The sequence below is a fragment of the Monodon monoceros genome, unplaced genomic scaffold (genome assembly GCF_005190385.1).
Source record: "Monodon monoceros isolate NGI ecotype Baffin Bay Population unplaced genomic scaffold, NGI_Narwhal_1 Super_Scaffold_1, whole genome shotgun sequence".
Lineage (NCBI taxonomy): Eukaryota > Metazoa > Chordata > Mammalia > Artiodactyla > Monodontidae > Monodon > Monodon monoceros.
Window position 1 is genome coordinate 80,185,465 of NW_021703765.1, and position 26,960 is coordinate 80,212,424.

At 42.0% G+C, this 26,960-nt stretch overlaps 1 protein-coding gene across 2 annotated transcripts; it reads left to right on the forward strand.

The window, feature by feature from the left end:
- The first annotated feature begins 72 nt into the window (after nt 1-72).
- CCDC62 (coiled-coil domain containing 62) lies at nt 73-26,714 on the forward strand. 2 transcript variants are annotated; one of them, XM_029216831.1, is made up of 11 exons: nt 73-263; nt 2,175-2,367; nt 5,171-5,337; nt 7,652-7,753; nt 9,892-10,063; nt 12,053-12,154; nt 17,016-17,104; nt 17,455-17,570; nt 19,589-20,314; nt 22,795-22,955; nt 26,278-26,714. In XM_029216831.1, exons 1-11 carry the CDS (start codon nt 228-230, stop codon nt 26,526-26,528), a joined length of 2,115 nt encoding a protein of 704 aa, XP_029072664.1. In that variant the 5' UTR covers nt 73-227; the 3' UTR covers nt 26,529-26,714. The 2 variants fall into 2 exon arrangements, with proteins under 2 accessions (XP_029072664.1, XP_029072666.1); XM_029216833.1 differs by lacking the exons at nt 5,171-5,337; nt 7,652-7,753; nt 9,892-10,063; nt 12,053-12,154 and having other exon boundaries at nt 22,795-22,951; nt 26,322-26,714.
- Nucleotides 26,715-26,960: the final 246 nt, after the last annotated feature.

Genomic DNA, 26,960 nt, shown 5'->3' on the forward strand with positions numbered 1-26,960 from the left:
CCGCCGAGGTGTCGCGAGAGCCGGGGCTGCCGCTCGGCTACGCAGTAGGCCGAGTGGGCCGGGCGCGTTCCGCGGGGTCGGCGGTTTGGGCGAGGTTGCTTGGGCCAGCGAGGGTGCGGGGCTCCGGGGCTCGGGGCTCGCCCCCGCCGCTCCGGGTAGGCGCGCCGATGGCGTTTCTAGGGTGACGCTGCGCACACCGACTCTCTCCGGGGGCGGAGGAAACACCTATGAACCCTTCGGCCTCCTTCCTGGCCGGGCGCCAGGTGAGCGGCCGATGCTCTGCGCTTCCCGTTTCCGCCGTCGCGTCCCGGGGAGAGAGGAGAGCAGACCGCGGGGACGACGTGCATTGGGGTTATTGAGGAATCGTTTTTGCTTAAAATTTAAAACAATACCCAGGACGCAGAAGGAAAACGGAGCGTCACATCAGTTTCCTTACCTTAATGAAAATGGGTTGTTCAGCCCAGGCGCAGAGTCGAGTCGCGAGTACTGGGTGTACATGGGCCTCTGGTGAACTTTAAACTACTGTCTTTAAGGTAGAATTCTTAAAGTAACACTTTTAGTTTTTTTTAATTGAAGTATAGTTGGTTTACAATATTGCGTTAGTTACGGGTATACAGCATAGGGATTTGGTTTTTGGGTTTTGTTTTTTAGTTCTTTATTTCATAGATGGGGACAGTACCATACTTTGGAATGTGACTTACAATATTAATAATAAAATATTGATAATACTAGCTAATGTTTGTTGGTCGTTTATGATAGAACAAAATTATTTTAAGGCAGGACCAGAAAAAGTTCACAAAGTTTTCTCTGTCGTCTAAGCCACTGCTTCCTCCCCTTTGGTGTGTATTGTGCATCTGCATTACACATTAACTAGGTCCTTTTAGAAGACGTAGGAATGCCTGCTTGCCAAAAAAAAAAAAAAAAAAAAAGCTGTTTTCTCCCGGTGCCAGCAAGGAACTCCTTAGGAGATAACATTCCTTTCTCAATCCTGTAAGGGGTCACTATGACCCACTACTTGCCTTGTATGCGCAGATCTGCATTGTGTAAAGGTCAATATATTATTTTGATGTATAGCCCTTTGTCTTGAAAGTGTTTGTAACTGTGTTTTGACCTCTTACAGGCAGAACAGTTCTCAGAGCTTTCTGAAAGACTGTCTCCCAGGTTATAATCTTCAGCTGGGCTCAAATGAAGTTTTCCACTTATTTCTTAGCTTGACTATTGATTAATTTTTAATGACACTTACAATGGTGCCAAGTACTGTGGAGTGCTTTACAGAGATTATCTTGCTTAATCCACACAACTCTAAGAAGTTAAAATGCTGCTATTACCATTTTACAGACAAGGAAATTAAGGCTTAAGGACATTAAGTAACTTACCCAAGGTCTTAGAGCCACTAAGTGGCTAATTCTGGATTCCAGTTTAGGTCAGACCAACTTCACTGCACTAGACTTTAAAATGATGTATGCTTAAAAGGAGTTATCGTAGATAATTTTGTTAGGCATGAAAATGGCATCATGGTTATATAAAAACGTTCATTTTTAGAGATGCATACTGAAGTATCTAAGAGTAAAAAGTATTTTTTATCAACAACAAAAAGAAAAAGGAAAATTGAAAGAGATGTCGCCAAATCTTGATAGTGGTAAGAAAGACCTAGGTACTGAGCAAATGGGAGTCTACTGTACTATTCTCTTGTCTTCTGTGTATATTTGAAATTTTGCCTTTACAAAATTTGTTTTCAAGTAGGTATGTTGAGTTTGGATCAGTTACATTTAAACAGTAATTACTTCCTGTTCCCCTTTACTTGACTGCTGTAGAATTTCTGGGGCAAGCTGAGGGATAATATTGTTGATTGATACAAGGAGAGGGTTGACAGCAAAGAAAACAAAATGCAGAAATGGGTTTATTTGTGATTAACCAATGGAGGTTTTACAAATGGTCCCACTCTTTAAGAGTGGTGTAAATGGTACGACAGAAAGTGATAGAGGCAGAGTGCGGTAGGTGTGAACTTGCTTTAAATATACATAATTTTGACATCATGTTATAATCAGCGAATAAAACGTAATTTAACTACCTTGAATTGGCAGCAAAAGAAGATGTAATTGTTTGGAAAATATGCTTTGGCCGATTTATGTTGATTAGTTTTATCCTGACGTGAAGCCACTTTCTATGTTTAGAACATTGGGTCGGAAGTTGAGATTTCCACTATTGAGAAACAACGGAGAGAGCTACAGCTGCTCATTGGAGAATTAAAAGATCGAGATAGAGAGCTCAATGATATGGTTGCAGTACATCAAAGACAACTTCTTTCATGGGAAGAGGATCGGCAGAAAGTGTTGACTTTGGAAGAACGTTGCAGCAAATTAGAAGGTCAGACATATATGCAGCAGCATCTGTCATGCACTTGTACATGCCAACACGTTAAAAGGGCTCAAGGGTAAGATAGGAACATCTCAACACAATCCCTGCTGCACTGGAGTTTATTTTATTTTATTTTTATTTATTTATTTTTGGCTGACTTGGGTCTTTGTTGCTGCGTGCAGGCTTTCTCTAGTTGCGGCGAGCGGGGGCTACTCTTGGTTGCCGTGTGCCGTCTTCTCATTGCGGTGGCTTCTCTTGTTGCGGAGCACGGGCCCTAGGCACGTGGGCTTCAGGAGTTGTGGTTCACGGGCTCTAGAGCGCAGGCTCAGTAGTTGTGGCGCACGGGCTTAGTTGATCTTCGGCATGTTGGATCTTCCAGGACCAGGGCTCGAACCCGTGTCCCCTGCATTGGCAGGCGGATTCTTAACCACTGCGCCACCAGGGAAGTCCCTGGAGTTTATTTTAATTGAAGATAGGACGACATCGTGAACACTCACAACAGAACAAACACAATGTGAATTAAAGTAGGGCAAGCGAAGTACTTAGCTGTAGAAAGAGGGCTGGGCAGCTTCAGTCAACATTGAGTGTCAAGAGTGAACCTGAAGGAAATTAGTTTTGAGCTAAAGTATGAATGAAGGTGCCACAGAACTGGCCATTTCTCTTGAACTGACTCAAAGATTTTAAACTTGGTATTGAACTTGATCTCAAATACCTAAAATAGTCATCTTTTAAAATTAGAGCAATCTCAAAAATGGCTTACAAAAATTTCCTTTTGTACCATATTTTAACTATCGTCCCTTTCGTGCTGCCCTAAAGTCTGAATGTTCTGTTGACACTGCATTAATACTAGAATGTGCTAGAGGGGAAAATACTAGATCTGTTTAATAGAAAGACAATGTATCACCTTCTTCTTTACTTATATTACACAAAGGATTCTGTAAATGCGACAATCTAAATATGAGTAATTTTTCCATTTCGTTGATGACCATCCCATTTTATTCTGACCACACCTACCCACATGTAGCTACACATAAATGCAGTATTTAATATGATTGTACGTTAGATGCAGTATGTCTTATATAATTAATATCTTTTATATAAACATATTAAAGCAGAAGATAACATTATATACAAGCATACCTCGTTTTATTGCACTTTGCACATATTATGATTTTTAGAAATGGAAGGTTTGTGGCAACCCTGGACTGAGCAAGTCTATCAGCACCATTTTTCCAACACCGTTTGCTCACCTTGTGTCCCTGTGTCATATTTTGGTAATTCTCGTAATATTTCAGACTTTTTCATTATAATTATATTTGTTATGGTCATGTTTGATCAGTGATCTTTGATGTTACTACTACGACTCGCTGAAGGCTCAGATGATGGTTAGCATTTCTTAGCAATAAGTTATTTTTTATTTATTTATTTATTTATTTATTTATTTATTTATTTTGCGATACGCAGGCCTGTCACCGTTGTGGCCTCTCCCGTTGCGGAGCACAGGCTCCGGACGCGCAGGCTCAGCAGCCATGGCTCATGGGCCCAGCCGCTCCGCGGCATGTGGGATCTTCCCGGACCGGGGCACGAACCCGTGTCTCCTGCATCGGCAGGCGGACTCTCAACCACTGCGCCACCAGGGAGACCCAATATCTGGTTTTAAAATGAGCAAGACACCTGAATAGGCATTTCACGGAACACTGAATGGCCAATAAATGTACAAAAAGTTCTCATTCTCATTAGTAATTAGGGAAATGCAAATTAAGACCATAATGAGACCTTTTTATACTTACCAGACTGGCAAAAAATATCAGGTATTGGTAAAAGTGGGGAGCAAGGGAAGGCTCATTCACTGCTGGTGGGCGTGTCAGCTGGTACAGCTACTTTGGAAAATCATTTGACAGTTCTGGTAAAGTTGAAGATATACATAGCTATGGCCCAGCATTTCCACTTCTAGGAAATCTACTCACCCTTCAATATGCACATGAATTACCTAAGGATCTTGTTAATATGTAGATTGTGATACAATAGGTCGTGTATCTAACAAGGTCCCCGGTGATGTCCCTGTTGCTGGTCCAAGGGCCACATTTTGAGTAGCGAGGCTCTAGAGGAACTCCTGAAAAAGCACCAAGATGCTTGTAGGAGGATATTTAGAGCAGCATTGTACATCATAGCTGCTAAGTGGAAACAGTCCAAATGACCACCAGTAGTAGAATGTATAAATACATTGTGACATGATCATATAATGATATTATACAGCAATGACAGTGCACAAACAGGAGTTACCTGCAGCCACATGGATACATCTCAGGATCATAATCTTTTTTATTTCGTCTGTGCCAGGCAGCTCGTGGTATCTTAGTTCCCCACCCAGGGATCGAACCCAGGCCCTTGGCAGTGAAACCGTGGAGTCCTAACCACTGGGCCACCAGGGAATTCCCAGGATCATAATCTTGAGCAAAAAAAGCAAACAGAAGAATTCATAGAGTATAATTCCATTTACATATGGTTCAAATTAAACTGTTCTTAGGGATGTGGTCATAGATAGTAAAACTATAATAAAAAACAAGGAAATGAGTAAGATCAGGACGGTGGTTAGGAAGGTGGGAAATTGGAGAGATTGTGCTCAGGAAGTGACGTACAGGGCCTTCTGGGTTGCTGCTGGTGTTCTGTTTCTTGACTAAGGTACAATATCATGCATTTCATAATAAAAACTTTTAAAAGAAGTATGAACCTTTAACCATGTGTTTTGAAAATAATGCATTTTCAGCTTCAAATCTGACCACAAGTAAGTTATTGATGAAATCTCCCTCAGGTGAACTACATAAAAGAACTGAAATAATCAGGTCACTCACAAAGAAAGTAAAAACCCTTGAATCGAATCAAATTGAATGCCAGAGTACTCTTCAAAAGACTCAACTACAGCTTCAAGAAATGGCCCAAAAGGCAACCCATTCCACTCTCCTCTCTGAAGACCTTGAGGTTGGTTTTGTTTGGGGTTTTTTTTTGTTTTTTTTCTTTTGCGGTACGCGGGCCTCTCACTGTTGTGGCCTCTCCTGTTGCGGAGCACAGGCTCCGGACGCGCAGGCTCAGCGGCCATGGCTCACGGGCCCAGCCGCTCCGCGGCGTGTGGGATCTTCCCGGACCGGGGCACGAACCCGTGTCCCCCGCATCGGCAGGCGGACTCTCAACCACTGTGCCACCAGGGAAGCCCTTGAGGTTGGTTTTAAGATAAGCTTCCCTAGCCCAAATTCTGTTTGTGTTTCAGTTATTGAAAAATTAGGTTTAAATATTTCCATTAAAAATGCATGTGCGTGTGTATGAAAGTATATCCATCCATCCATCATCATAGTTTTGTGTTCATTGTGGGGCTTTGGTTAGCTGCCAGTGCTATCTTCTCTTGGAGATGAAGCTTCATTACAGCCCTTTTCTAACTGTTAAGCCATCTGTTTGGTAGCATCTATCGTTTTATCAACAATGGGTCCTTTCTCAGATTCTGAGATCCGTATCATCAAGTAGCTGCACATTATGCTTTCTGAATAACTGTGTGTAAGCTGATGAAACAAATATCTGTATCACGTTAGTGGCATATTGGGAATAAAATCTGTAGGAGTGATTTTTCAGTTTTCGTTTCTAGCTGGTGAGTCATCAGATATCTTTTGAGCTCCTGCTTTTTGAGAGACGCAGTGAGAAAGCCTTTTTTGTTGTTCTTATAGCCTTCATATTCTTGTTTCATAATGATATCAGTATAGATCTTGGTAATATAGTGAGTCTTAATAACTCATAATAATTGTATAGATTTTATGTCTAAAATTTTTTTCAGATTTCTAGACAGTTTCTAGCTATAAAATAAGTGAAAACTATTCTGGAATCTCTTGATATGTTGAATTAAAAAATGGGAGCGTGTTGGTCGGCTTGGGGTGCCATCACAAAGTACCATAGACTGCGCAGAAATTTCTTTCCTCACAGTTCTGTAGGTTAGAAGTCCAAGATCAAGGTGCCGGCCTGGTCAGTTTCTGGTGAGGGCTCTCTTCTTGGCTTGTAAATGGTCACCTTCTTACTGTGTCCTCATGTGGCAGGGAGAGACACAGTACATGAGCAAGCTCTCTGGTGTCTCTTCTTATGAGGACATGGATGCCATCATGAGGGCCCCACTCTCATGACCTCATCTAAACCTAATTACTTCTCAAAGGCTCCACCCCCAAACACCATCACATTAGAGGTTAGGGCTTCATAGGGCTTCAACATGTGCATTTGGGCAGGGGGGTGCAATTCAGTCCATAGCAGGAAGATTTTTTTTTTTAATGAATAAACTTTAATTTTTAGAGCAGTTTTAGGTGCATAGCAAAATTGGGTGGAATGTACAGATATGTCTCATAGACGCTGCCCTCTCCCCCAGCCAGCCTCCTCCACTGTGGACATCCTGCATCACAGTAGTACATTTGCTGCAATCAGGGAATCTACATTGACACGTCATTGCCGCCCAAAGTCCATAGTTTACATTAGGGTTCACTCTTGGTGTTGTGCGTTCTGTGGGTTTTGACAAATAATGACCTGCATCCACCATTGTAATGTCATACAGAAATAGTTTCACTGCCCTAAAAACCCTCTCTGCTCTGCTCCCTGCTTCTCTGCCACAACCCCTGGCAACCATTGATCTCTTTACTGTCTCCAGAGTTTTGCCTTTTCCAGAATGTCATAGAGTTGGAATCATACAATATGTAGCCTTTTCAGATTGGCTTCTTTCACTTAGTAACATGCATTTAAGTTTCCTCCATGAAGATCTCTTTTAATAAAAGCCTGATTATTCTTTTTTTCCCAACCAATAAGCACATTATATACACAATAATTATATCAAATCTAGATCTCTGGGTAAAAAAAAAAAAAAAACCCTGAAAAGTGGGAATACCCCAATATGAAGTTATTTCAACATAGAGTAAGGATGCACCAAAGTTCATTAATGCTACTTTGTTTCAGCAAAGGAAGTCTCTTGCTAATCCAGTTTTCATTCTTGCCAACCTGGAAGTATTCATTAAAGACCATTAGGAAGTAGACATGTTTATAAACGGAACTGATAGAATTCAGTAGGGCAAAACTCAAGTACTGATAAGATGCTGGGGATAATGGGGAAATAGATATTTGTGTTCCTTTTTGATGACTGCTTACTTAGCCCACTTTGTTACTAAAAAAGCTAAACAGAAAAAAACGAAACAGAAGAATGAGCACAGATTGTGGCTGGTGAGAGTAATGAAAGCTTTTAAATGACTCAATTAGTATTTTGTGTTGTCCCTCGTAGGCTAGAAACGAAAATCTCAGCAACACATTAGTGGAACTTTCTGCTCAAGTGGGACAATTGCAAGCTCGAGAACAGGCTCTCACCACCATGATAAAGCTGAAGGTAATGCAGAATCACGATACTTCCACTTGCCAGGCACTTTGTAGCTGATAGAGTACAGCAATGTACATTAAGTTCCTGAAGTCCCACAGCGACTCAGATAGGTTGAGCTATCAATATTGCTCTCTTTTTTTAAATTCTGGTTTTAGAAATGAGGGAAACAAGTTTAAAATGATGCCCCCAAGGCCCTGAGAGGAGGCAGGACTGCACTGTGGGTCTCTGTCTCCAAGGCCCATTCCATGGTCCAGCATGCCTGCACTCAGCTGGTTTCTTCTGAGGTATCCATTACTGGGTCTCATAAAGTCATTAGCTATCAAATTGCTTGTTAATATGTTTTTTTTAAATTAATTTATGTTTGGCTGCGTTGGGTCTTCGTTGCTGCGCACGGGCTTTCTCTAGTTGGGGCAGGCGGGGGCTACTCTTCGTTGTGGTGCACAGGCTTCTCATTGCAGTGGCTTCTCTTGTTGCAGAGCACGGGCTCTAGGTGCACAGGCTTCAGTAGTTGCAGCATGCGGGCTCAGTAGTTGTGGCTCGTAGGCTCCAGAGTGCGGGCTCAGTAGTTGTGGTGCACAGGCTTAGTTGCTCTGCAGCATGTGGGATCTTCCCGGACCAGGACTCGAACCTCTGTCCCCTGCATTGGCAGGTGGATTCTTAACCACTGTGCCACCAGGGAAGCCCGTTAATATGTTTCTAATTGAGGAGAAAACTTAGCAGTCAAGTAGTTGATGTAGTCACTAACATGCCATAAACAGTGATTGATAAAGTCTCTTCTATGTGGTAACACATGTGTTGGACAGCAGGTGACTAGAGGAGTGATTCTGGTATAATGGGACACTCATGCTAATTCATGTGTGATTTTTCCCAGCACATAAATGTTTTTGAGTGATCAGGGACAAGCTTTCATAAAATTAAAAAGAAAATATTAAAATCTATAGAATTGTCTTTAATCAAGTAGTGACCAGTTTCCTGGCTTCAGCAACCCCTACAGTGTCCATCATAGCAAACTCCTGGTGAAGCTGAAAAGGATTGCCCGACTGATGTGTCTGCAGTGGCGTTTGCTAAACTGTGTTCTTGTACTTAATAGGACTACGGTTTCTTTGCTACTGGTCTGATCACAGAGTTCCATTGGTTTTTGAATGGTCTGCGCAAACCCTATTTTTCCCATAAGTCCTAACGTGAGATGTGCAGACTGTGAAGTATTTTAGGAATGCATATAGGATGCTATCGCAGAAACCTTTGTCCTTAAGCAAAGGTAAAACCTGCTAGTAATAGTTATTCCACATGAGTGGTGGGGGAGTACTTTTGCTTATTATTTTTATACTTTCAGGTGTTATTTGAATTGCTTTTCAACAAGCACATAGATACCTTTTATGTAATTAAAACAACCACCTCAACAATAAGAGGTTCTGAATTGGGTAGGTTTGGCATAAGGTCTTGGTGTCTGTCATTTTAGCAAGCTGAAAAGAAGGGGAGGAAGAGAGAGCCTATGGGATTTATCTGTAATGCAGAGAAGAAGCCCCCTCGAGGGCCACCAGCCTTCCTATTGCTATTACAATTTCATACGTAATCAAATGTTTGCTTCTAAACTTTCTGAGACAGCAAACTATGGTGGTGCGTGCATGGTTTCAGGGGCAGCCGGCTAAGTTCAAATCGGAACTCCATCACTAACCAGTTGTATAACTGTGGCCACTTTACTGTCGAGTCCTCTGTCACGTGGGGAGTAACAATAGTCCCTACCTCAGAGAGTTACCGTGAGGATTAAATGGGGTAACACATGCAAAGTGCTTGGAATGAAACCGGGTACACGAGATCTTTTTTTTTTTTTTTTAATTCTTTTTGGAGTATAGTTGACTTACAATGTTGTGTTAGTTTCAGGTGCGCAGCAAAGTGGATCAGTTATACATATATCCACTCTTTGTTTTTAGATTCTTTTCCCATATAGGTCATTACAGAGTATTGAGTAGAGTTCCCTGTGCTATAAGCAGGCTCTTACTCATTCTCTATTTTATATATAGTAGTTTGTATATGTCAATCCCAATTTATCCCTCTCCCACAATGAGATCTTAATAAGTGTAGTGTTTCCTTATTGTTTAGTTGGAATTTTAAAATCTTATGTAACAGTTTTCAAATTTGGTTTGTAGGACAAAGATATTATCGAGGCAGTCAATCACATTGCTGACTGTTCGGGTAAATTTAAATTGTTAGAGCATGCCTTACGCGATGCTAAGATGGTGGAGACCTGTATTGTGAAAGAAAAGCAAGATTATAAGCAGAAATTGAAGGCACTTAAGATTGAAGTCAATAAGCTAAAAGGTAAGGAAGAGGCATAAATTTAAGCATTTTATCTTGGGAATATATTTCTTCATTTGGGTTCACTTAATCTCATAACTGAGAGTAGGTCTGTTGTTAGCTTTAGGTCCTACCCTGAGATGTTCATTTCATTTGTATAGAATTATGCTGCAATTTTTTGTGTTACAAGATAAATAACAGAGTTGGGGGAAACTGCCTCATGTGTTCTATTTTAAAAATAATCCTGCCTTTGCTGTACCGGTTAGCTATTGCTACTATACGCTTTGTAGCAACCAATGACAGTATCTCAGTGGCACGCAACCACGAGCATTTGAGAAGCTCATGTATCTGGAAGCCACACGGGAATTGGCTGATCTCCGCTGGGCCCAGCTGAGTGGCTCCCCTGGGGCATCTTCTCCTCCCCGGTCGGCTAGCCTGGGCATTTCTTCCCACAGTGAAGGCAGAAGCTTAAGAGAAGCAGAAAGATGGGAGGACCCATATATACCATCACTTCCCCCCTCATTCTGTGGCCAAAGCGAGTCACGTGGCTGAACCCCGAGTCAGGCAGCCCCCTGTGGGAGGATTTACAAAAAATCGAGGGAGGAATGCAGGGAGGGGTGAGGAGTTACCACGAACAACACAAACTCCCACAGTGGCTTTTCGGTGCGTGTTTTATTTTGGGGGGAATTCCTTTTGTGTCCTCCTGTTCTATTTGCATTCTCACAGTAACCCCACAGTTTATTTTTCTACTACTTGAAGTTTTCTAATGAAACGAAGCCTGGGTATGCCAGATAGGTTAGTGCTATGTACTGGAATATGGGTCTAGGTGATGGAGTAAAAATTTATATTCGTCTGCAGAGGATGTGGCCTTTCCCCACTGTGGGCGGGGGAAGCTGTTGGATGGAGGCGCTATCCAGGTCTTAAATCTGCACCCAGACTGTCCCATTTATAAGTGGTCATCACGTTAGACACGAAGACCGACTCCTGCCGTGGAACGAGCAAACTTAGAATGACAGAGCCGTGCGATGGTGCGATTGCTCCACCTCTGTCCCTGGTGGAATCCCTCATGAGGCAGGGAGTTGCTGTTCAAATTGTGAAAGGCTATTGGGGCAGGTTTAATTTAAGAAACTCCACCTCCTAAAATCTTGTTCTTATGACGCCCTGACTTGTGGTCACTCGTAATTTTGTCTCCATTTGTAGCTTCAGCTAAAATCATAATCATAGTATAAGCCCCTTGACAGCAGGGACGGACTCTGTCTTCTCTTTTTTTGGATCCCCAGTTAATAGCCCAGCTCCTGGGGTACATTGTAGGCATTCGATAAGTATTTATTGAATGCTGTGTTTACCTAGGTAAGATTTAAAGTAAAAAGAAGTCTGTTTTTATCAACTTTTATGTCTTATTTTATAAATTCAATATTTATTACAAAAATAAACGCAGCATCATGGATAGTGGACTAGAGAGTGAGGGAAAGAGACTCATTTGGTTTGGGTGCACTGGGAAGGCGTCTTTGAAGAGAACATTAGAGCTGAAACTTGGATGATGGGAAGAACCAGTCGTGCAAAGATCTGGGCCAGGACCTTCCTGGCAGAAGAAAGAGCAAATGCAAAAGCCCTGGTGTGGGTTTTGAGGTTGGGGCCAGTGTAAGGAACAGATTGAAAGGGCAGGGCCAGGCTGTGCAGGCCTTAAGGTAATGAGTTTGGATTTCCTCCTAAGTGTAGCACAAGGGCTTTTAACAGAGAAGTGACGCCAGCAGATGGCCCTGATTGCTCCGTGGACAGTAGGCTGCAAAGGGAGAGGCAGGGTTCGAGCAGGGAGACGGTGGAAGCCTTGGCCAGGGTCACTGCTGGGGGTGCAGTGAGATGTTAGATGAGGGACATATTTTGGCTGTAGATCCAACAGGACTTCATATTATTTGGAAGCGGGTGCTGAGGACATGAGAGGTATTCACAGTGTATATTCTTCTAGGAACTAGTATTTATTTGAGGACTTTTTTTTCCCTTCTATTTGTGAAGAGGATCTAAATGAAAAGACAACAGAAAATAATGGACAACGAGAAGAGATCATTCGCCTCAAGCAAGAGAATAGTTGCCTGCATGATGAATTGGTTTTTACTGGTAAAAATAGACAATTAGTTTAAGTAACCTGAACGTTCTATGATACTACCATGATGGGCTAAATGAATTGTACCTCTCTCAAAATACTTTATGTATTTAATTAATTTATTTTAACACCCTTTGAGAAATGAGGAGGGACCAGGCAGGGAATTTTAAAGCTGTTATCGTGCCTCCCAGTTCACTCTGTTTCCTCTTCTGTAAAATGAGGAGCTGCTCTCCCTTCTAGCTTGAGTGCACGACTATACTAGCTCACTAAAAAATAGTACTTGTGCTTAAAAATTCAATAAGAAAGAATCTTATGAGCCAAGTGTTTGTAAATACTAGATAAAAATTAGGAATTAAACATTTTTTCAATTTTGCAAACAGATCACCTGTAGTTATTACAGTTGGAAAATACTCATGTGTTTTGTTACATCAGTACGACCGCAAAATAATAATGTTGGGGATGAATTTTTCATGACTTAAAAGCAAGTTTGTCAATAAGGTGTAACTTAGGCCCCCTTCTGATAAACATAAAAGTGGCACTCCCCACTCTCCCTCACCGCCATGTTCTCCTACACTCTAACCCCAGCCCACCCCAGTGTGTCAGAGTTTCTAGCCTCTCCTTTCTCTGCTCCCAACTGAGGATCACTGATATTTAGAGCTTATCTATATATGGCCCTGACAGCCAAGAAGATTTTGTTAGACTTTAATTTTGGTGGTTTGTATGAAGAAAACCATAGGTTTGGAGGTAAAGTTCCAAATAGAAATTAAATGAACTGGGACTTCCCTGGAGATCCAGTGGTTAGGACTCCTCGCTTCCTCTGCAGGGGGCGCGGGTTCGATCCCTGGTCAGGGAACTAAGATCCCACATGCCATGTGGTATGGTCAAAAGAAAAAAGAATTTAATTAACTAAGTGAACATGTTTGGGTCTACTCATGCCTACCCTCAATGTCCTTCCTGCTAGGAAGAGACTACATTTCTATAAGTTAAAGGGCAGAATACAGTATTATATTACATTTTTTTCAAATAAAATGAAATTCTTCATTTTAATCTCATGGGATTAAAGATTGGGGAAATGCAGTTTTCTACCACTAGAGGTCACTATTTCCATTATTTCTAGGATTCCTGTGTCTCAATCTGTTAACATTGTTACAGATACTTACATAAAGATATACATATATTTGTACATCTACACAAAGATATACATATGTTTGTAGCTTTATAGTTGAATTCCTGCAATCTTTGGATCGGCATCTGTGTGCCAGGCACTCTGCTAGTGACTAAGAAGCTCATAGGCCCAAAGAGAGTTTAGTGCTCTGCAGATGCTGTGAATAAAATGTGCGAGGTCAGAGGAAGGAAAAACATTTACAGAACATTTTAATAATCTCCTTTTTTTTTGGTTCATCTGTTTTTACTCATATGTTCTATTATGTATTACTAGGTAAAGTATATGTAACTTGTTAGATAATACTCTAATAAATCCATTTTATGAAATATTTTTTTATCCTTTTCTAAGCTGATTTCTTAAATATCTTTTCAATTCATACCACTGTCTCAGAACAATTTTTATATGTTTAAATTATAAAAGTGAATTAAAGCCTGAAAAGAATTTTTAAAGGCTTAACATGATAATATGCTCTCAGGTGTCATGGCTAAAAATTAACACATTTTATTCAAGGTTGGAAGATGTCTTAAAAATGTACTTTTAAGTTCAAAACTTCTTTTTCCTCTTGTTGAAGATGAAGTTCTTCACATAGGCTTAGAGACATGTTTCATTTGTACATATTGCTTATAAGAAGTCTGCAAATAAAACAATGATACTAGTTTACATTTCTGTGGCCCCGCGAGTCCCATAGACAAGGCCCTGTGAGACTGAGTGAAGGTCTCCCAGGCAGTAAAAGGCACAGAAACTTGATCAGAATTTGGCAGGTCCAGACGTCAGCACCCTTTCCTTTGTGCTGTCTTCCTTAGGCTGCCCGCTCAGGCAGGTGTCAGCAGAGCTCCATACCTCTGTGTCTTCAGTGACCAACTTGTGAAATAGGCGGACTCGCTCCACTTTGACCCCAGATAACCCAGCCACGTAGGAAAGTATCAGATCTAAGGAAACAATTCTATTTCGTGCAACAGTAGATTACTCTGAAGTCAGATTAAGGCAGTATTGAAATATATTTAAAATTATCCTTGAATGCCAAATAAAGTAGCTGGCTTTTGTTTAGGGGCCGTGCTGTGTCCAAAACAAGTATCTCTGAGTGCTGGGAATGCACCCAGCGTGTGATCATGCTGTTAATGGAAGAGATGGGTAGAGCTGGGAGCAGCCGGAGTCCCAGATGCCCTGAGGGCATCACTTCCATCCGGAAAGAGCTACTGTTTTCTTTGTGCATAGAGTTGAATTCACATAAACTAAATGCGACTCTACGTAAACATTGCAAGTGCACTACTTTTATAGGCTTTTGTTATGGTGTTGACTCACCTAATGCAAAGAAATAAATTCAGAATTGAAGAGACGTAAGTTTTAAACCCGACGCCGTGGCTTTCACTGTGCCACGAGGCACGGTTCTCAATTCTGTGCACGAGGATTACCTTTAAAAGTAAAATGAGGGCTTCCCTGGTGGCGCAGTGGTTGAGAGTCCGCCTGCCGATGCAGGGGACACGGGTTCGTGCCCCGGTCCGGGAAGATCCCACATGCCGCGGAGCTGCTGGGCCCGTGAGCCATGGCCGCTGAGCCTGCGCGTCCAGAGCCTGTGCCCGCAACGGGAGAGGCCACAACAGTGAGAGGCCCGCGTACCGCAAAAAAAAAAAAAAAAAAAGTAAGATGATGCGGGACTTCCCCGGCGGTCCAGTGGTTAGGACTTTGCCTTCCAATGCAGGGGGTGAGGGTTCGATCCTTGGTCGGGGAGCTAGGATCCCACATACCTCGTGGCCAAAAGGCCAAGTCATAGAACAGAAGCAATATTGTGGCAAATTCAATAAAGACTTTAAAAATGGTCCACATCGGACTTCCCTGGTGGCACAGTGGTTAAGAATTCCCCTGCCAATGCAAGGGACACGGGTTTGATCCCTGGTCTGGAAAGATGCCACATGCCGCGGAGCAACTAAGCCCGTGCGCCACAACTACTTAGCCTGCACTCTAGGCCTGTGAGCCACAGCTACTGAGCCCATGTGCCACAACTACTGAAGCCTGCGTGCCTAGAGCCCGTGCTCCACAAGAGAAGCCACCACAATGAGAAGCCCGCACACCGCAACGAAGAGTAGCCCCCTCTCGCCACAACCAGAGAAAAACGCACGTGCAGCAGTGAAGACCCAATGCAGCCCAAAATAAATAAATAAAAAATTTTAATGGTCCGTATCAAAAAAAATCTTAAAAAAAAAAAAGATGATGCTGCAGACCCGTATCAGAAGGGCTGAGCATTAAGCGCGTTTGGCTAGGAGGTGGTGGCTTTCATAGATCCCTCCTCACGCTTTATTCCGCCTGGTCCCCATTGACTGCCAGCAGACACTTTGCGGAAAAGCTGTCCAGGTAGAGTTGCTGTCTCCAGCAAAGCTCATGCCTTTGTCCTTAAATGGTTTCTGTGACGCTCCAAATGTAAAGCGATAATAATAAATATTTGTATTCTTTTTCATCCATGAGAAAAATGACGTGGAAAAGGTGCTTTGTTAATAAACCATAGAAGTTGTAAATTTTGATTTAGGCTGCACCTGATTTACTCAAAACCGATTCATGTATTAATAATTAGAGGGTCATTTTATGCATTTAGCTTGACCTTCTTATAAAGGTAGTGGGTTTTTTTAGGTGAGACATTTATTGTTGATCTGTCACTTCTACGTGAATGAAATTATTTCCCCTTAAGCATAATATTAATATTTTTTTCCCATACAAGTCTTCGTATAGCACTTTAGATCTTTCCTTTCTGGGGGTTCTCATCTGCTAAGTTCTGAAACTTTTTAAAATACTGATTTCTCATACCCCAACTCTAGTAACAGCGAAGTGTCTGTGTTTCAGCAGAATGTTTATGGTCTTTGTAAAAGAATGAAGATTTAAAAAAAAAACAAAAAACCTCTGTTCTTTTTGTGCTAGAAAATTGAGTGTAATACTATGTATATTAAAGAAAATTCTGAATCTTAATTACCCATCAGGTAAAGAGTTTTCAAGAAAAAGAAAGTCTGTAAAGGAGTGCTGGACTTTCATGAAAATGGAAAGACAAGTTTGTCTACCTATGGGGTCACCTCATAGGTCCGGATATCTTCAGTTTTTGCTCAGTGAGAATACATACAAGTGGCCCGATTGTGAGATTATATCAGATTGACTTACATACTGGTGAAAATAGTGATTTTTTTTTTTTTTTTTTGCCCCTTGTAATGTTAGGTTTTTTTCTGTTGGTAAAGGTAATATGCTGTTTGGATTTTTACAAGGAAAATGCATTTGTAAGTTACCTGTGTAATGTGAATAAGTAAGTAAAGAGTAAAGTAATATGTATTAAATTTAGAGATTTAGAAACCACCCCCTCAAAAAAAAAGAGGAAAATAATTGTCATTAATCCTTCCATCTAAGAAATAACTTGATACTTCAGCATGCTTGCTCTCAGCCTTTTTCTATGCATATCTCCACACAGACACACACATGTAATTTGAGCAGACAGTACAGTTTTGAATACCTTTTTGACTTAACATTAATTATATTGTGAGAGTTTTCAAATTTGGTGAAGGATCTAGTCAGAATCACTGATGAAAGCTCTTTCCAGCCATCCATTTTGCAGTTTTAAAATTCAGGAAGGGGGCGGGGGGCAAAAAGTTAGCTGGGCATAAAATTGTTGGAAATGAAGAGGTTTGTGTTGATATGGGCTGGTGAAAAACGTTTTAATACTATTTGTTCTTAAATAGTAGAGAGAGACAAAAGGAAAGACGAGTTACTGGATATCGCAAAGTCAAAGCAAGAACGCGTGAGCGCAGAGCTGCATAATCTGAGACAGGTAGGCTCCCACTTACCTTCTCTGTTAGGTGGGAAACGCTTATAAACAAGCATCAAGCTAGGAAAAGCGTGTGCCCAGTGATTCTGTTTGTGATGCGTTTGGAATCCCGACTACAGGAAAGGTGTATCACATTAACCTGGCAGATAGGGTCTTGCTTATGGTAATTCAAGGTTAGGAGACTTGTTCCATTAACAAATCTCAGTGCTAACATGGGAAAAATAAAAGCAAACACATTCAGCCTAGTTCTTTAGTCACTGTCTGATCTGTTTTGGCATTTCAAAGTGCCAGTTGTTGGCTCAGTTTAGCTTTCTTGTTAACGCTTTATTTTGATGTATCAATATCTATGGCAGATTTACATAAAACAACAGCGTGATCTGCAGTTTCTTAATTTCAATGTGGAAAGTTCTCAGGAATTAATACAGATATACGACTCAAAGGTGGAGGAATCAAAGGCCCTGGAATCCAGGTAATCTTAGTATGATGCTATTAATATGATCTTATATGTTATTCCATCGTTCAGTCAATATTTGTTAAGTACCTGCTGTGGGCCAGTACTTAACTACTGTTTGGTAGGTAGTAGGGAGTAAATGTATGTGACCTAATCCTGGGTTGTAGTGAGAATTTTAGGCATGATCTTAATTTAACCATTTGATTAAATTCATTAAACACATTATTTGTGTGTTTGTTGTGTAGAAGGCTTGGAGCTAAAGCAGAAATTACAGAGATGAATCATTTATTCATTCATTCAGCACTCAGTATTTTAGGCACGGGCTAGGAATAGGGAAAAGGAAGATATATTGGGCATAGTACTTGCTTAAAATAATGCCAAAGAATGGTATAAATAACTGCAGTAGAAGTTCAGCTGAGGGTGGTCTCTGCTCTCAGCCTGATGTTCCCGTTTTCCTTGTTAATAGGGGGAGTCTACTCCTACCTATAAAAGGCAGTGTGTGAATTAAATTGGTTTCTGTAAAATTAAAATATAAATATATGAGGTCTGGTTTAATTTAACAAGCATACAACTGCCCCACAGTTAAATTGAGTCCACTTTTACAAGCAGAAATGGTACAGGGAGTCATGGAAAGGAACAGGAATTCAGGGAGTTCCCCATCACCGCACATAGGAGCAGAAGCTGGGCTGGATGACGCAGCTCCTTTCCCCGGAGGGTGGAGTTCAGGATGGGGGTGGTCAGAGTTGCAGGGAGGGATGTAAGGAGCAGCTGTTGCTACAGACAGTAGAACTGGGGACTCACCCACACTTTGCTGCATTTGCTGTACTCTTCTTCGAGGTCTTTTGCTGGGGGTTGTTGCACCATTGCTCTGTATCCCAGCTGTGGCTGCTACTCATAAACACCAGACCAACCCAGCGACCTCTTGCAGGCAGAAGCCCCTAACCTATTGGCTCTTTCTCCTTTTTGCGCTGCATTTCCCCTGGAAGGTACCTGGGCTGGATGATTGAGGTTATTCTTTAAGAACATAAAGTGGCTTATCTCATTCTAGAAGGAGGGGTCAGAATCATACAGATTAGAACACCTGAATAGGTGTGACATGAAAAACTTTGACAATTTATTAGAAGGTTTATCACAATGATTTTTATTTTATGCACATGTGGTGTCACTTTTACCTTAGACCAGTTTTCAATATATAGCTACATAGGCATCCAGCAGATAAATGGGAGGGTCATGAATGCAGTCTGGTGAACACATTTGGCACTTGCCAGTTTATCGTTGTACCTTGACTCTCCATTGCCTTTCAATCCTGACTTTATGTCTATTTAACTGTGAATTAGGAAGAGAAATAATAGATCAATCAACGAGTATTTACAGAACACTTAGTGTATGTTAAAGGCCGTATTAGGTTCCAGGAGGATTAAAAATGCTTCTACATGTGAACAAAAACCTTAAGAATCTTTTTTTTTTTTTTTTTTTTTTTTTTTTTGCGGTACGCGGGCTTCTCACTGCTGTGGCCTCTCCCGTTGCGGAGCGCAGGCTCAGCGGCCATGGCTCACGGGCCCAGCCGCTCCGCGGCATGTGGGATCTTCCCAGACCGGGGCACGAACCCGTGTCCCCTGCATCGGCAGGCGGACTCCCAACCACTGCGCCACCAGGGAAGCCCCTTAAGAATCTTTTGACAAAACTTTTATATGTATGAAACAGTGAATGATATAGTTATAATAGGAAATTCGCTATCTGATTAATTAGATATATATTAATATATACAGTAAGATAATGATTTGCAGTATGGAGAGTCAGTGCAGTGGACATTAAGGAGGGGAAGAGGGGAGTGGGTGTGGTGGTCGGCAAGACTTCCTGGAGGAGGTTGGGCTAAAATTGGGCTCCGAAGAATATAAAAATTCTACCTCATATTTTCAACTCAGACAAATGGGTCTTACTAGGGTTTAGCTCAGCTGATGAGGTTTGAGTGAAATATTTAGAACGACAGTATCAAGTGTACCTTATAACTTACGTTTTTTGTAATGCCACCATAGCAGAGAAATGTGTTTATCAGACCTTGAAAATAACCACCTAAAAGTCGATTTTAAGAGGGAGGAAAATCAGAAGTCACTGGTTAAGGACCAAAAATTTGAGACCACGTTGGTTCAGCAAAATAAGTCAGACGAGAGCTTTTATGATGTATGCAAAGAGAAGAAACTACAGGTTAATACTTCATTTGGGGGAAAAAGTGTAATTGCTATCTCATCTCTACTTGCAAAAGACTTAGTGGAGAAACAAAAGTCTTGGTCTCTGGGAGGAAAAATCCAGACTGAACCCGAAAACAAAAGTACATTTTGCAAGATCCACGCAAAATCACCAAAAGGTAATGGAGTTGGGATTCAGAATGAAGAGAAACAACTCTCGGAAACATCAACATCTGTAGCCGATGAAAAGTGGCATGACGTCAGCCTTTACCTGGGCCTGGCCAACTGTTCTGGTTCAAAACAACCAGAAAAGCTAGATGTCAAATGTCAAGATCACCTGGAAAGGTCTGGAGTCTCATGTTGCCATAAAAGCGAAGCCTGTCTGGATGAAAGCGACATGTGGGGATCCAAGTGCTGCCACCCGAGTGACTTCATGATCGAAGCTCCAGGCCACATGTCTGACGTGGAATGGATGAGCATCTTCAAGCCTTCCAAAGTGCAGAGAACCGTGCGCCACAAATCGGTGTGCACTTGTTCGGAAAGTGCCAGTGGAACCAAATACAACTCCTCCACAAGGTGAGTCTTGTTTCATGTTTGTGAACACCCAGGGAACCTACTTACTGTTCTGAGAAATATAAAAGGGCTACAGTAGCCACTTCATGCCAACTGTGAAACGGAAAGCAGTGTTTACAAACCGTTTCCTCTTTTCATCACAGGGTAGGCTGTTGAGTTTTTGATTGCACAGAGGCTGTATTGGATTCCAGTGAGAAGTTTGTGCCTAGGACAGCTTCTGAGGCAAAAGTTTTGCTTAAAAACAAAGCCAGTTGTCATGAGCTGAGCAAACATGTTTTATTTTAAAACAAACGGGGAGGTCACTTTACAGGGTAGAATGCTGCTGTGGAGCATTCCTCAGCCAGGATCCTTTTGAATCGATAAGCCGTTTCTTTCATGTCCAGATTACATTCCCTAGACCCCAGATAAGACATTCTTTTTGCCCCCATTGGCTTATTTACACATCCAACTGCTTTGGCCTTTGTGTTCACTTTACATTTCCCAAACTTTGTTACTTTTAAAAATCATGCAGGAGAAAGAATATTTGTATTTAATAAGCTGGTAACAGTTATTGGTTTCTTTTTTTCCAGTTTTATTGAGATATAACTGGCATACAGCACTGTATAAGTTTAAGGTGTTTGGCATAATGATTCCAGTGCATCAGGAAATGATGACCACAGTAGGTTTAGTGAACATCCATCATCTCATAGAGACACAAAATAAAAGAAAAAGAAAAAAATATATTTTTTCCTTGTGATAAGAACTCTTAGGATTTACGTTCTCAACAACTTTTTTTTTTTGTGGTACGTGGGCCTCTCACTGACGCGGCCTCTCCTGTTGTGGGGCACAGGCTCCGGACGCCCAGGCTCAGCGGCCATGGCTCACGGCATGTGGAATCTTCCCGGACCGGGGCACGAACCCGTGTCCCCTGCATCAGCAGGCGGACTCTCAACCACTGCGCCACCAGGGAAGCCCTCAACAACTTTTATATATAACCTACAGCAGTGTTAATTACATTAATCCTACTGTACATGAAATCCCTAGTGCTTATGTATCTCATAACTGCAAGTTTGTGCCTTTTGACCACCCTTATCCAACTGGTTTTTTTAAGAGAAAAAAAATGGATTAGTTTCTGGCATAGGCTGCATTTTTCAGGCTCATCTTACTGTTCGAATTGCTGAGTCCTGTAATTAGTTGAGGGGTGCTACACTAATGTCTGCTATTGTTAAAGCAAACCTAGCTCTTTGATCTTAAATTACAGAAAGGATGAAGCCTCTGTTTTGAGAGCCTTATTTTAATCATCACATTGACTTTCATAGGACTCTATGATTAAACTTCCCTTCTGGTATTTTCATTGTTTGGATTATCGTTTGGCCCTTTTAAAAGCCTGAGTCGCTTAAAAATCATACAGTTATTCTGTCAACAAAAACTGGTTTTTACACTAAATATTATCTATTCGTATTTGGTTTTTAAAGATCATCTTAGATAATTGCAAGTACCAGGAGGGCACAACTTCCTATTTTTCACTATTGAACAAGAACACGCATATATTAAGGGAAAAGCTTGTGTTAAGTAGTTTTAAGAGCAGAGCGGACACATATTAAACTTAGTGTATGAAAGAAATTCAAAGACAATTTCAGAGTTTTCTTTCAAGGCCCTTTTGACCTCCGTGGCTTGAAATGATTCAAGTGACTTCTCGTTCTGCCAGCAGAGGCCAAGGCATCGCATGACAAACGCGTGATTAAGTGGAAAAGATAATGATGTTTTCCTGTTTTTCCTTAGACTATACGAGCTTGTGTACCTACTTCATCACCTGACTAAAATGGTCACATTTATACCACCGTTCCATTTGCTGTGCAGGGGTTTACGTGTGGAGGGGGCAGCCGCCGCGGCCTGCTCTGCCTGCCTCACGGGGCCTGTGGGAGGAAGAGGTTTCCAGGGCCTCTTGCTCTCAGCTCTGCTTTGAGGCCGGTGTTAACAACGCACCAGAAACTTAGCTGCACGTGTCTGTTCTCTAACTACTGAGACCCTATGGAAGAATCAAGGACCCACAACAGTGCCATTCTGCTTTCACAGAAGGACTCGTAAAAGACCATTAACAAAAATCAGTCTCACAAACCAAAAACCTAGAATCTTCCAATGTTTAACCTTACGCTGTATTCATTTTTTTCCTCTTTTGGATGATCTCGTCTCTCACACCTTCTTTTCTTTGCTTTTTTTTTGTGGGTGTGGGGAGGAGGGCAATTCTCTCTTCTGTAGTTACCCTTTAACGAGGAATTTGGTTTTAATTCTTACTGCTAAAGGTATGCATTCATTTATAATATTCTACACAAATATTCTGCTCAAGTCTCTAATGTTCTATTCAAACTTGAGCTTCATCATCAGAAAAGAAAACATTTTTTTTTTTTGTCCTGTTGAGATACTTTCAAGTATAACAGTACTGGTGACATGTGTCTGCTCTTGTTTCAAGATGCCTGTTTTTGTTTTCGTTTTATTATTCACAGTGAGCTGATTGCCAGCCAGCAGTCCCACTGTTTGGGTTCTTCAAAATCTGCCTTAAGAGAGGATGAGAAGTTGATAGAGACGGAGTCCTCTTCTGATAAAAAGAACTCATCTAAGATTTTGTTAGTCAACAAAGACGCAGCATTGCCCAGTGAAAAGGTTTGTATTTCGCTTAGAAATACCCAGCTTATTCAAGCAAGGCTTCTCCCCAGCATACTTTTTTTTTTTTTTTTTTGCGGTACGCGGGCCTCTCACTGTTGTGGCCTCTCCCGTTGCGGAGCACAGGCCCCGGACACGCAGGCCCAGCGGCCATGGCCCATGGGCCCAGCCGCTCCGCGGCATGTGGGATCTTCCCGGACCGGGGCATGAACCCGTGTCCCCTGCATCTGCAGGTGGACTCCCAACCACTGCGCCACCAGGGAAGCCCTCCCAGCACACTTTTAATTCCCCTAGAGCACTACTGTTAGTGTGCTTAATTTTGGCTATTCTTCAGGGGTTTTTTTCTTAATTATAGAACTTTAATTTATATTACTTAACTGAAGTCATAATTATTTACCTTCTCTTTTCTTTAAATATCCTATAGATAACTTCAGGTAGGATGTCCCTCAGGCCCTCCAGGTGACTGATCTATCTATTTTTAATAAATATTTTAAACACATAGAAAATGAAAAATACAAGTAACTATGTACTTACATTCGGATTTAACACGTTGACATTTTGCCATATTTGCTTTATTTTTCAACTTGTGAAATAAATAAAATGTTACAGATAAAGGGTAAGTTCATGTGCCATTCTGCCTGTGCCTACCCTCCACCCCCACCTGTTAACCACTACCCTGAAGTTGCATCCATGCTTGCTTTATGCTTTTATGTTTTACATAAAAGTGTATACTTAAGGGCAGGAATAGAGACGCAGACGTAGAGAACAGACGTGTGTACACAGCGCGGGGGAAGAGGGGGATGAATTGGGAGATTGCGATTGACATATATACACTACCACGTGTAAAACAGATAGCTAGTGGGCACCTGCCGTATAGCACAGGGAAGCTCAGCTCAGTGCTCTGTGGTGACCTAGATGCGGGGGGGAGGGGAGGGGTGGGGGGGAGGGAGGGAGGTCCAGGAGGGAGGGAGGTCCAAGAGGGAGGGGACATATGTATACACGTAGCTGATTCACTTCGTTGTACAGCAGAAACTGACACAACGTTGTAAAGCAACTATACCACAATTTTTTTTTAAATTGCATACTATTGTTTTGTTTAAACTGTACATGAATGGTAAACTGCCGTCTGTATCCTTTCTGATGTGATTTTCCAGCTTTGTCAGTGTTTTGTGACCTTCATCTGTGCTGACACCGTGGACCTATAGCCTCTTCATTTTGATTGTTGCTTGATGTGTGATCCAGTGATTGAATAAACCGTAGTCTGTCCACGGCCCTACAGACAGGCAGTGAGGTTGTGTCTACAGTGTCATTATTGTGGATGAGCCAGTGTTTCCAACATGAATGGGGTGCCCCTTGCAGGTGGTTCGTAAAGAAAATAAGTTCAAGTAAACTTAGTTATTTTTGGTGTTATTTTGGGAAGATATCCGGGAAGATGAGTTGGGTTCAAATCCCGGTTTTGCTTTGTCTTAGCTCAGTGACGTTAGTACAGTTATTTAATTTCTTTGAGCCTCAGTTTCTTCGCCTGCAAATGTGCAGTTATAACATCACAGTTGCTTGGTTTAAAGGGGATATTGGAGGGCCTGGTCCCTAATGGGTATTTGATGACTATTAGTTCTCTTTGTTCAAAACTGACGGCACCAAGTGTTGACTAGGATCTGGTGCACCTGGGACTTTTGTTCACTGATGGTGGGAATGTAAATGGTAGAGCCACTCTAGAAAACACTTGGGTACTTTCTATTAAAAAACTACTTAAAAAAAAAATTAAATATACACCTACCATATGACCCAGCTGTTCTAGAGAAATGGAAACATACGTCCACAGAAATATTAAAGCAGCTTTATTTGCACTCGCTAAAAAAACTGGAAACAACCCAAATATACTGCAGTAGGTGAATAGATAAAACTGTGGTATATCCATACAATGGAGTACTTCTCAGCAATAAAAAGGAATGAACTATTTATACACATACAGCATAGGTAAATCTCAAGGTAATTATGCTGAGTGAAAGAAGCCAAACAGACAAAAGTATGTAATACATCTATATAAAACTCTAGAAGATGCAAACTAATCTCTGGTGACTGGAAGCAGATCAGTAGTTGTCTGGGAATGGCGAGGAGGCACTCACAGAGGCAGGAATTCCAGAGGGCCAGAGGCGTGATAAACGCGACCGTATTCATTGTCTGGGAATGGCGAGGAGGCACTCACAGAGGCAGGAATTCCAGAGGGCCAAAGGCGTGATAAACGCGACCCGTATTCATTGTGGGGATGGCTTCATGGGTGTGTAGTCATGTACACATGTATGTAGGAAGTCATCAGATTGTACACTTAATTAGTTATTTTTGGGTGCATCGGGTCTTCATTGCTGCGCGCGGGTTTTCTCTAGTTGTGTCGAGCAGGGGCTACTCTTCGTTGTGGTGCGTGGGCTTCTCATGGCGGTGGCTTCTCTTGTTGCGGAGCACAGGCTCTAGGCGCGCAGGCTTCAGTAGTTGTGGCTCACCGGCTCTAGAGCGCAGGCTCAGTAGTTGTGGCGCACGGGCTTAGCTGCTCCGTGGCATGTGGGATCTTCCCAGACCAGGGATCAAACCCATGTCCCCTGCATTGGCAGGTGGATTCTTAACCACTGTGCCACCAGAGAAGCCCCTGTACACTTAATTGTACAGTTAATTGTTATGTTCACTGTGGAAAACTCACAGATTGTACACTGTGGAAAACTTTTTACACAAAGTTGAAAATTAAATAAGAATAAACAAACTAAGGCATATTTCCACTTATTTTTAAAAGCTAACAAGACTTTAGTGTTAAAGTTGCATTTTTTAAGTATTTTGACCTGGTAATTACAGCCTTGGCAAGTTGATTTAAGAGAGGTAAACAATGCCTAGGATTCTTTTATCACATGGATGTTACTTAATTAGTTGTAGTAAGTTCTGTTTAAGTCAAATTATTTAGCAAAGTAGGTTCTAAGAAATAAATGGAATTTGGTTCTTCTAGTGTTTAATGCCCTGCTTTGATATGTAATACCTAAAGTCAAACATTGGGCTTCCCTGGTGGCGCAGTGGTTGAGAGTCCGCCTGCCGATGCAGGGGACACAGGTTCGTGCCCCAGTCCGGGAGGATCCCACATGCCGCGGAGTGGCTGGGCCCGTGAGCCATGGCCGCTGGGCCTGCGCGTCCAGAGCCTGTGCTCCGCAACGGGAGAGGCCACAGCAGTGAGATGCCTGCGTACCGCAAAAACAAAGCAAAACAAAACGAAAAATAAAGTCAAACATTAATGAACACTTAACATTTGTGTTTGTTACATTGTACTTGTAAACATAAACAATGAAAAGTGCTTCTTGATTTCATGAATGCTGGAATTGTGTTGCTTTCCCAGGATGATTTTTCTCCCACAAGCAAGCTTCAGCGTTTGCTGGCAGAATCCCGTCAGATGGTTACAGATCTGGAGCTGAGCACTCTGCTCCCCATCAGCTCTGAGAATCTCAGCAGCAGCGCCAAAAATGTACGTGGTTCCTTTTCTTTTGACCCCATCTGTAGTATGCAAACACTCCAGTCGTTGTGCACACACGTCCCTTTCTGTTAGAATGAAAGGGGAGGAGGTAGCAGGCTGGGTTTAAGGAGAAAGAGAAAGTCATACTCAGATGTCGCCACACTCAGACTTCCTCTTTCCAGTTACCTGGGCACATGCACGTACATTCTGGGGGATTTTTAAAAAATATTTTATTGTAGAAAATTTCAAATACAGATGTAGAAAGAATACTTCCAATCACAGAGCTTCAGTAACCATCAGCTTTCTGCTGTTTTGTTTCATCTTCCCCCATCCATACCTGTTTTCTCCTGAAACTTTTTTTTTTTTTTTTTTTTGCGGTCCGCGGGCCTCTCACTGCTGTGGCCTCTCCTGTTGCGGAGCACAGGCTCCAGACGCGCAGGCTCAGCGGCCATGTTTCATGGGCCCAGCTGCTCCGTGGCATGTGGGATCTTCCCAGACCGGGGCACGAACCCGCGTCCCCTGCAT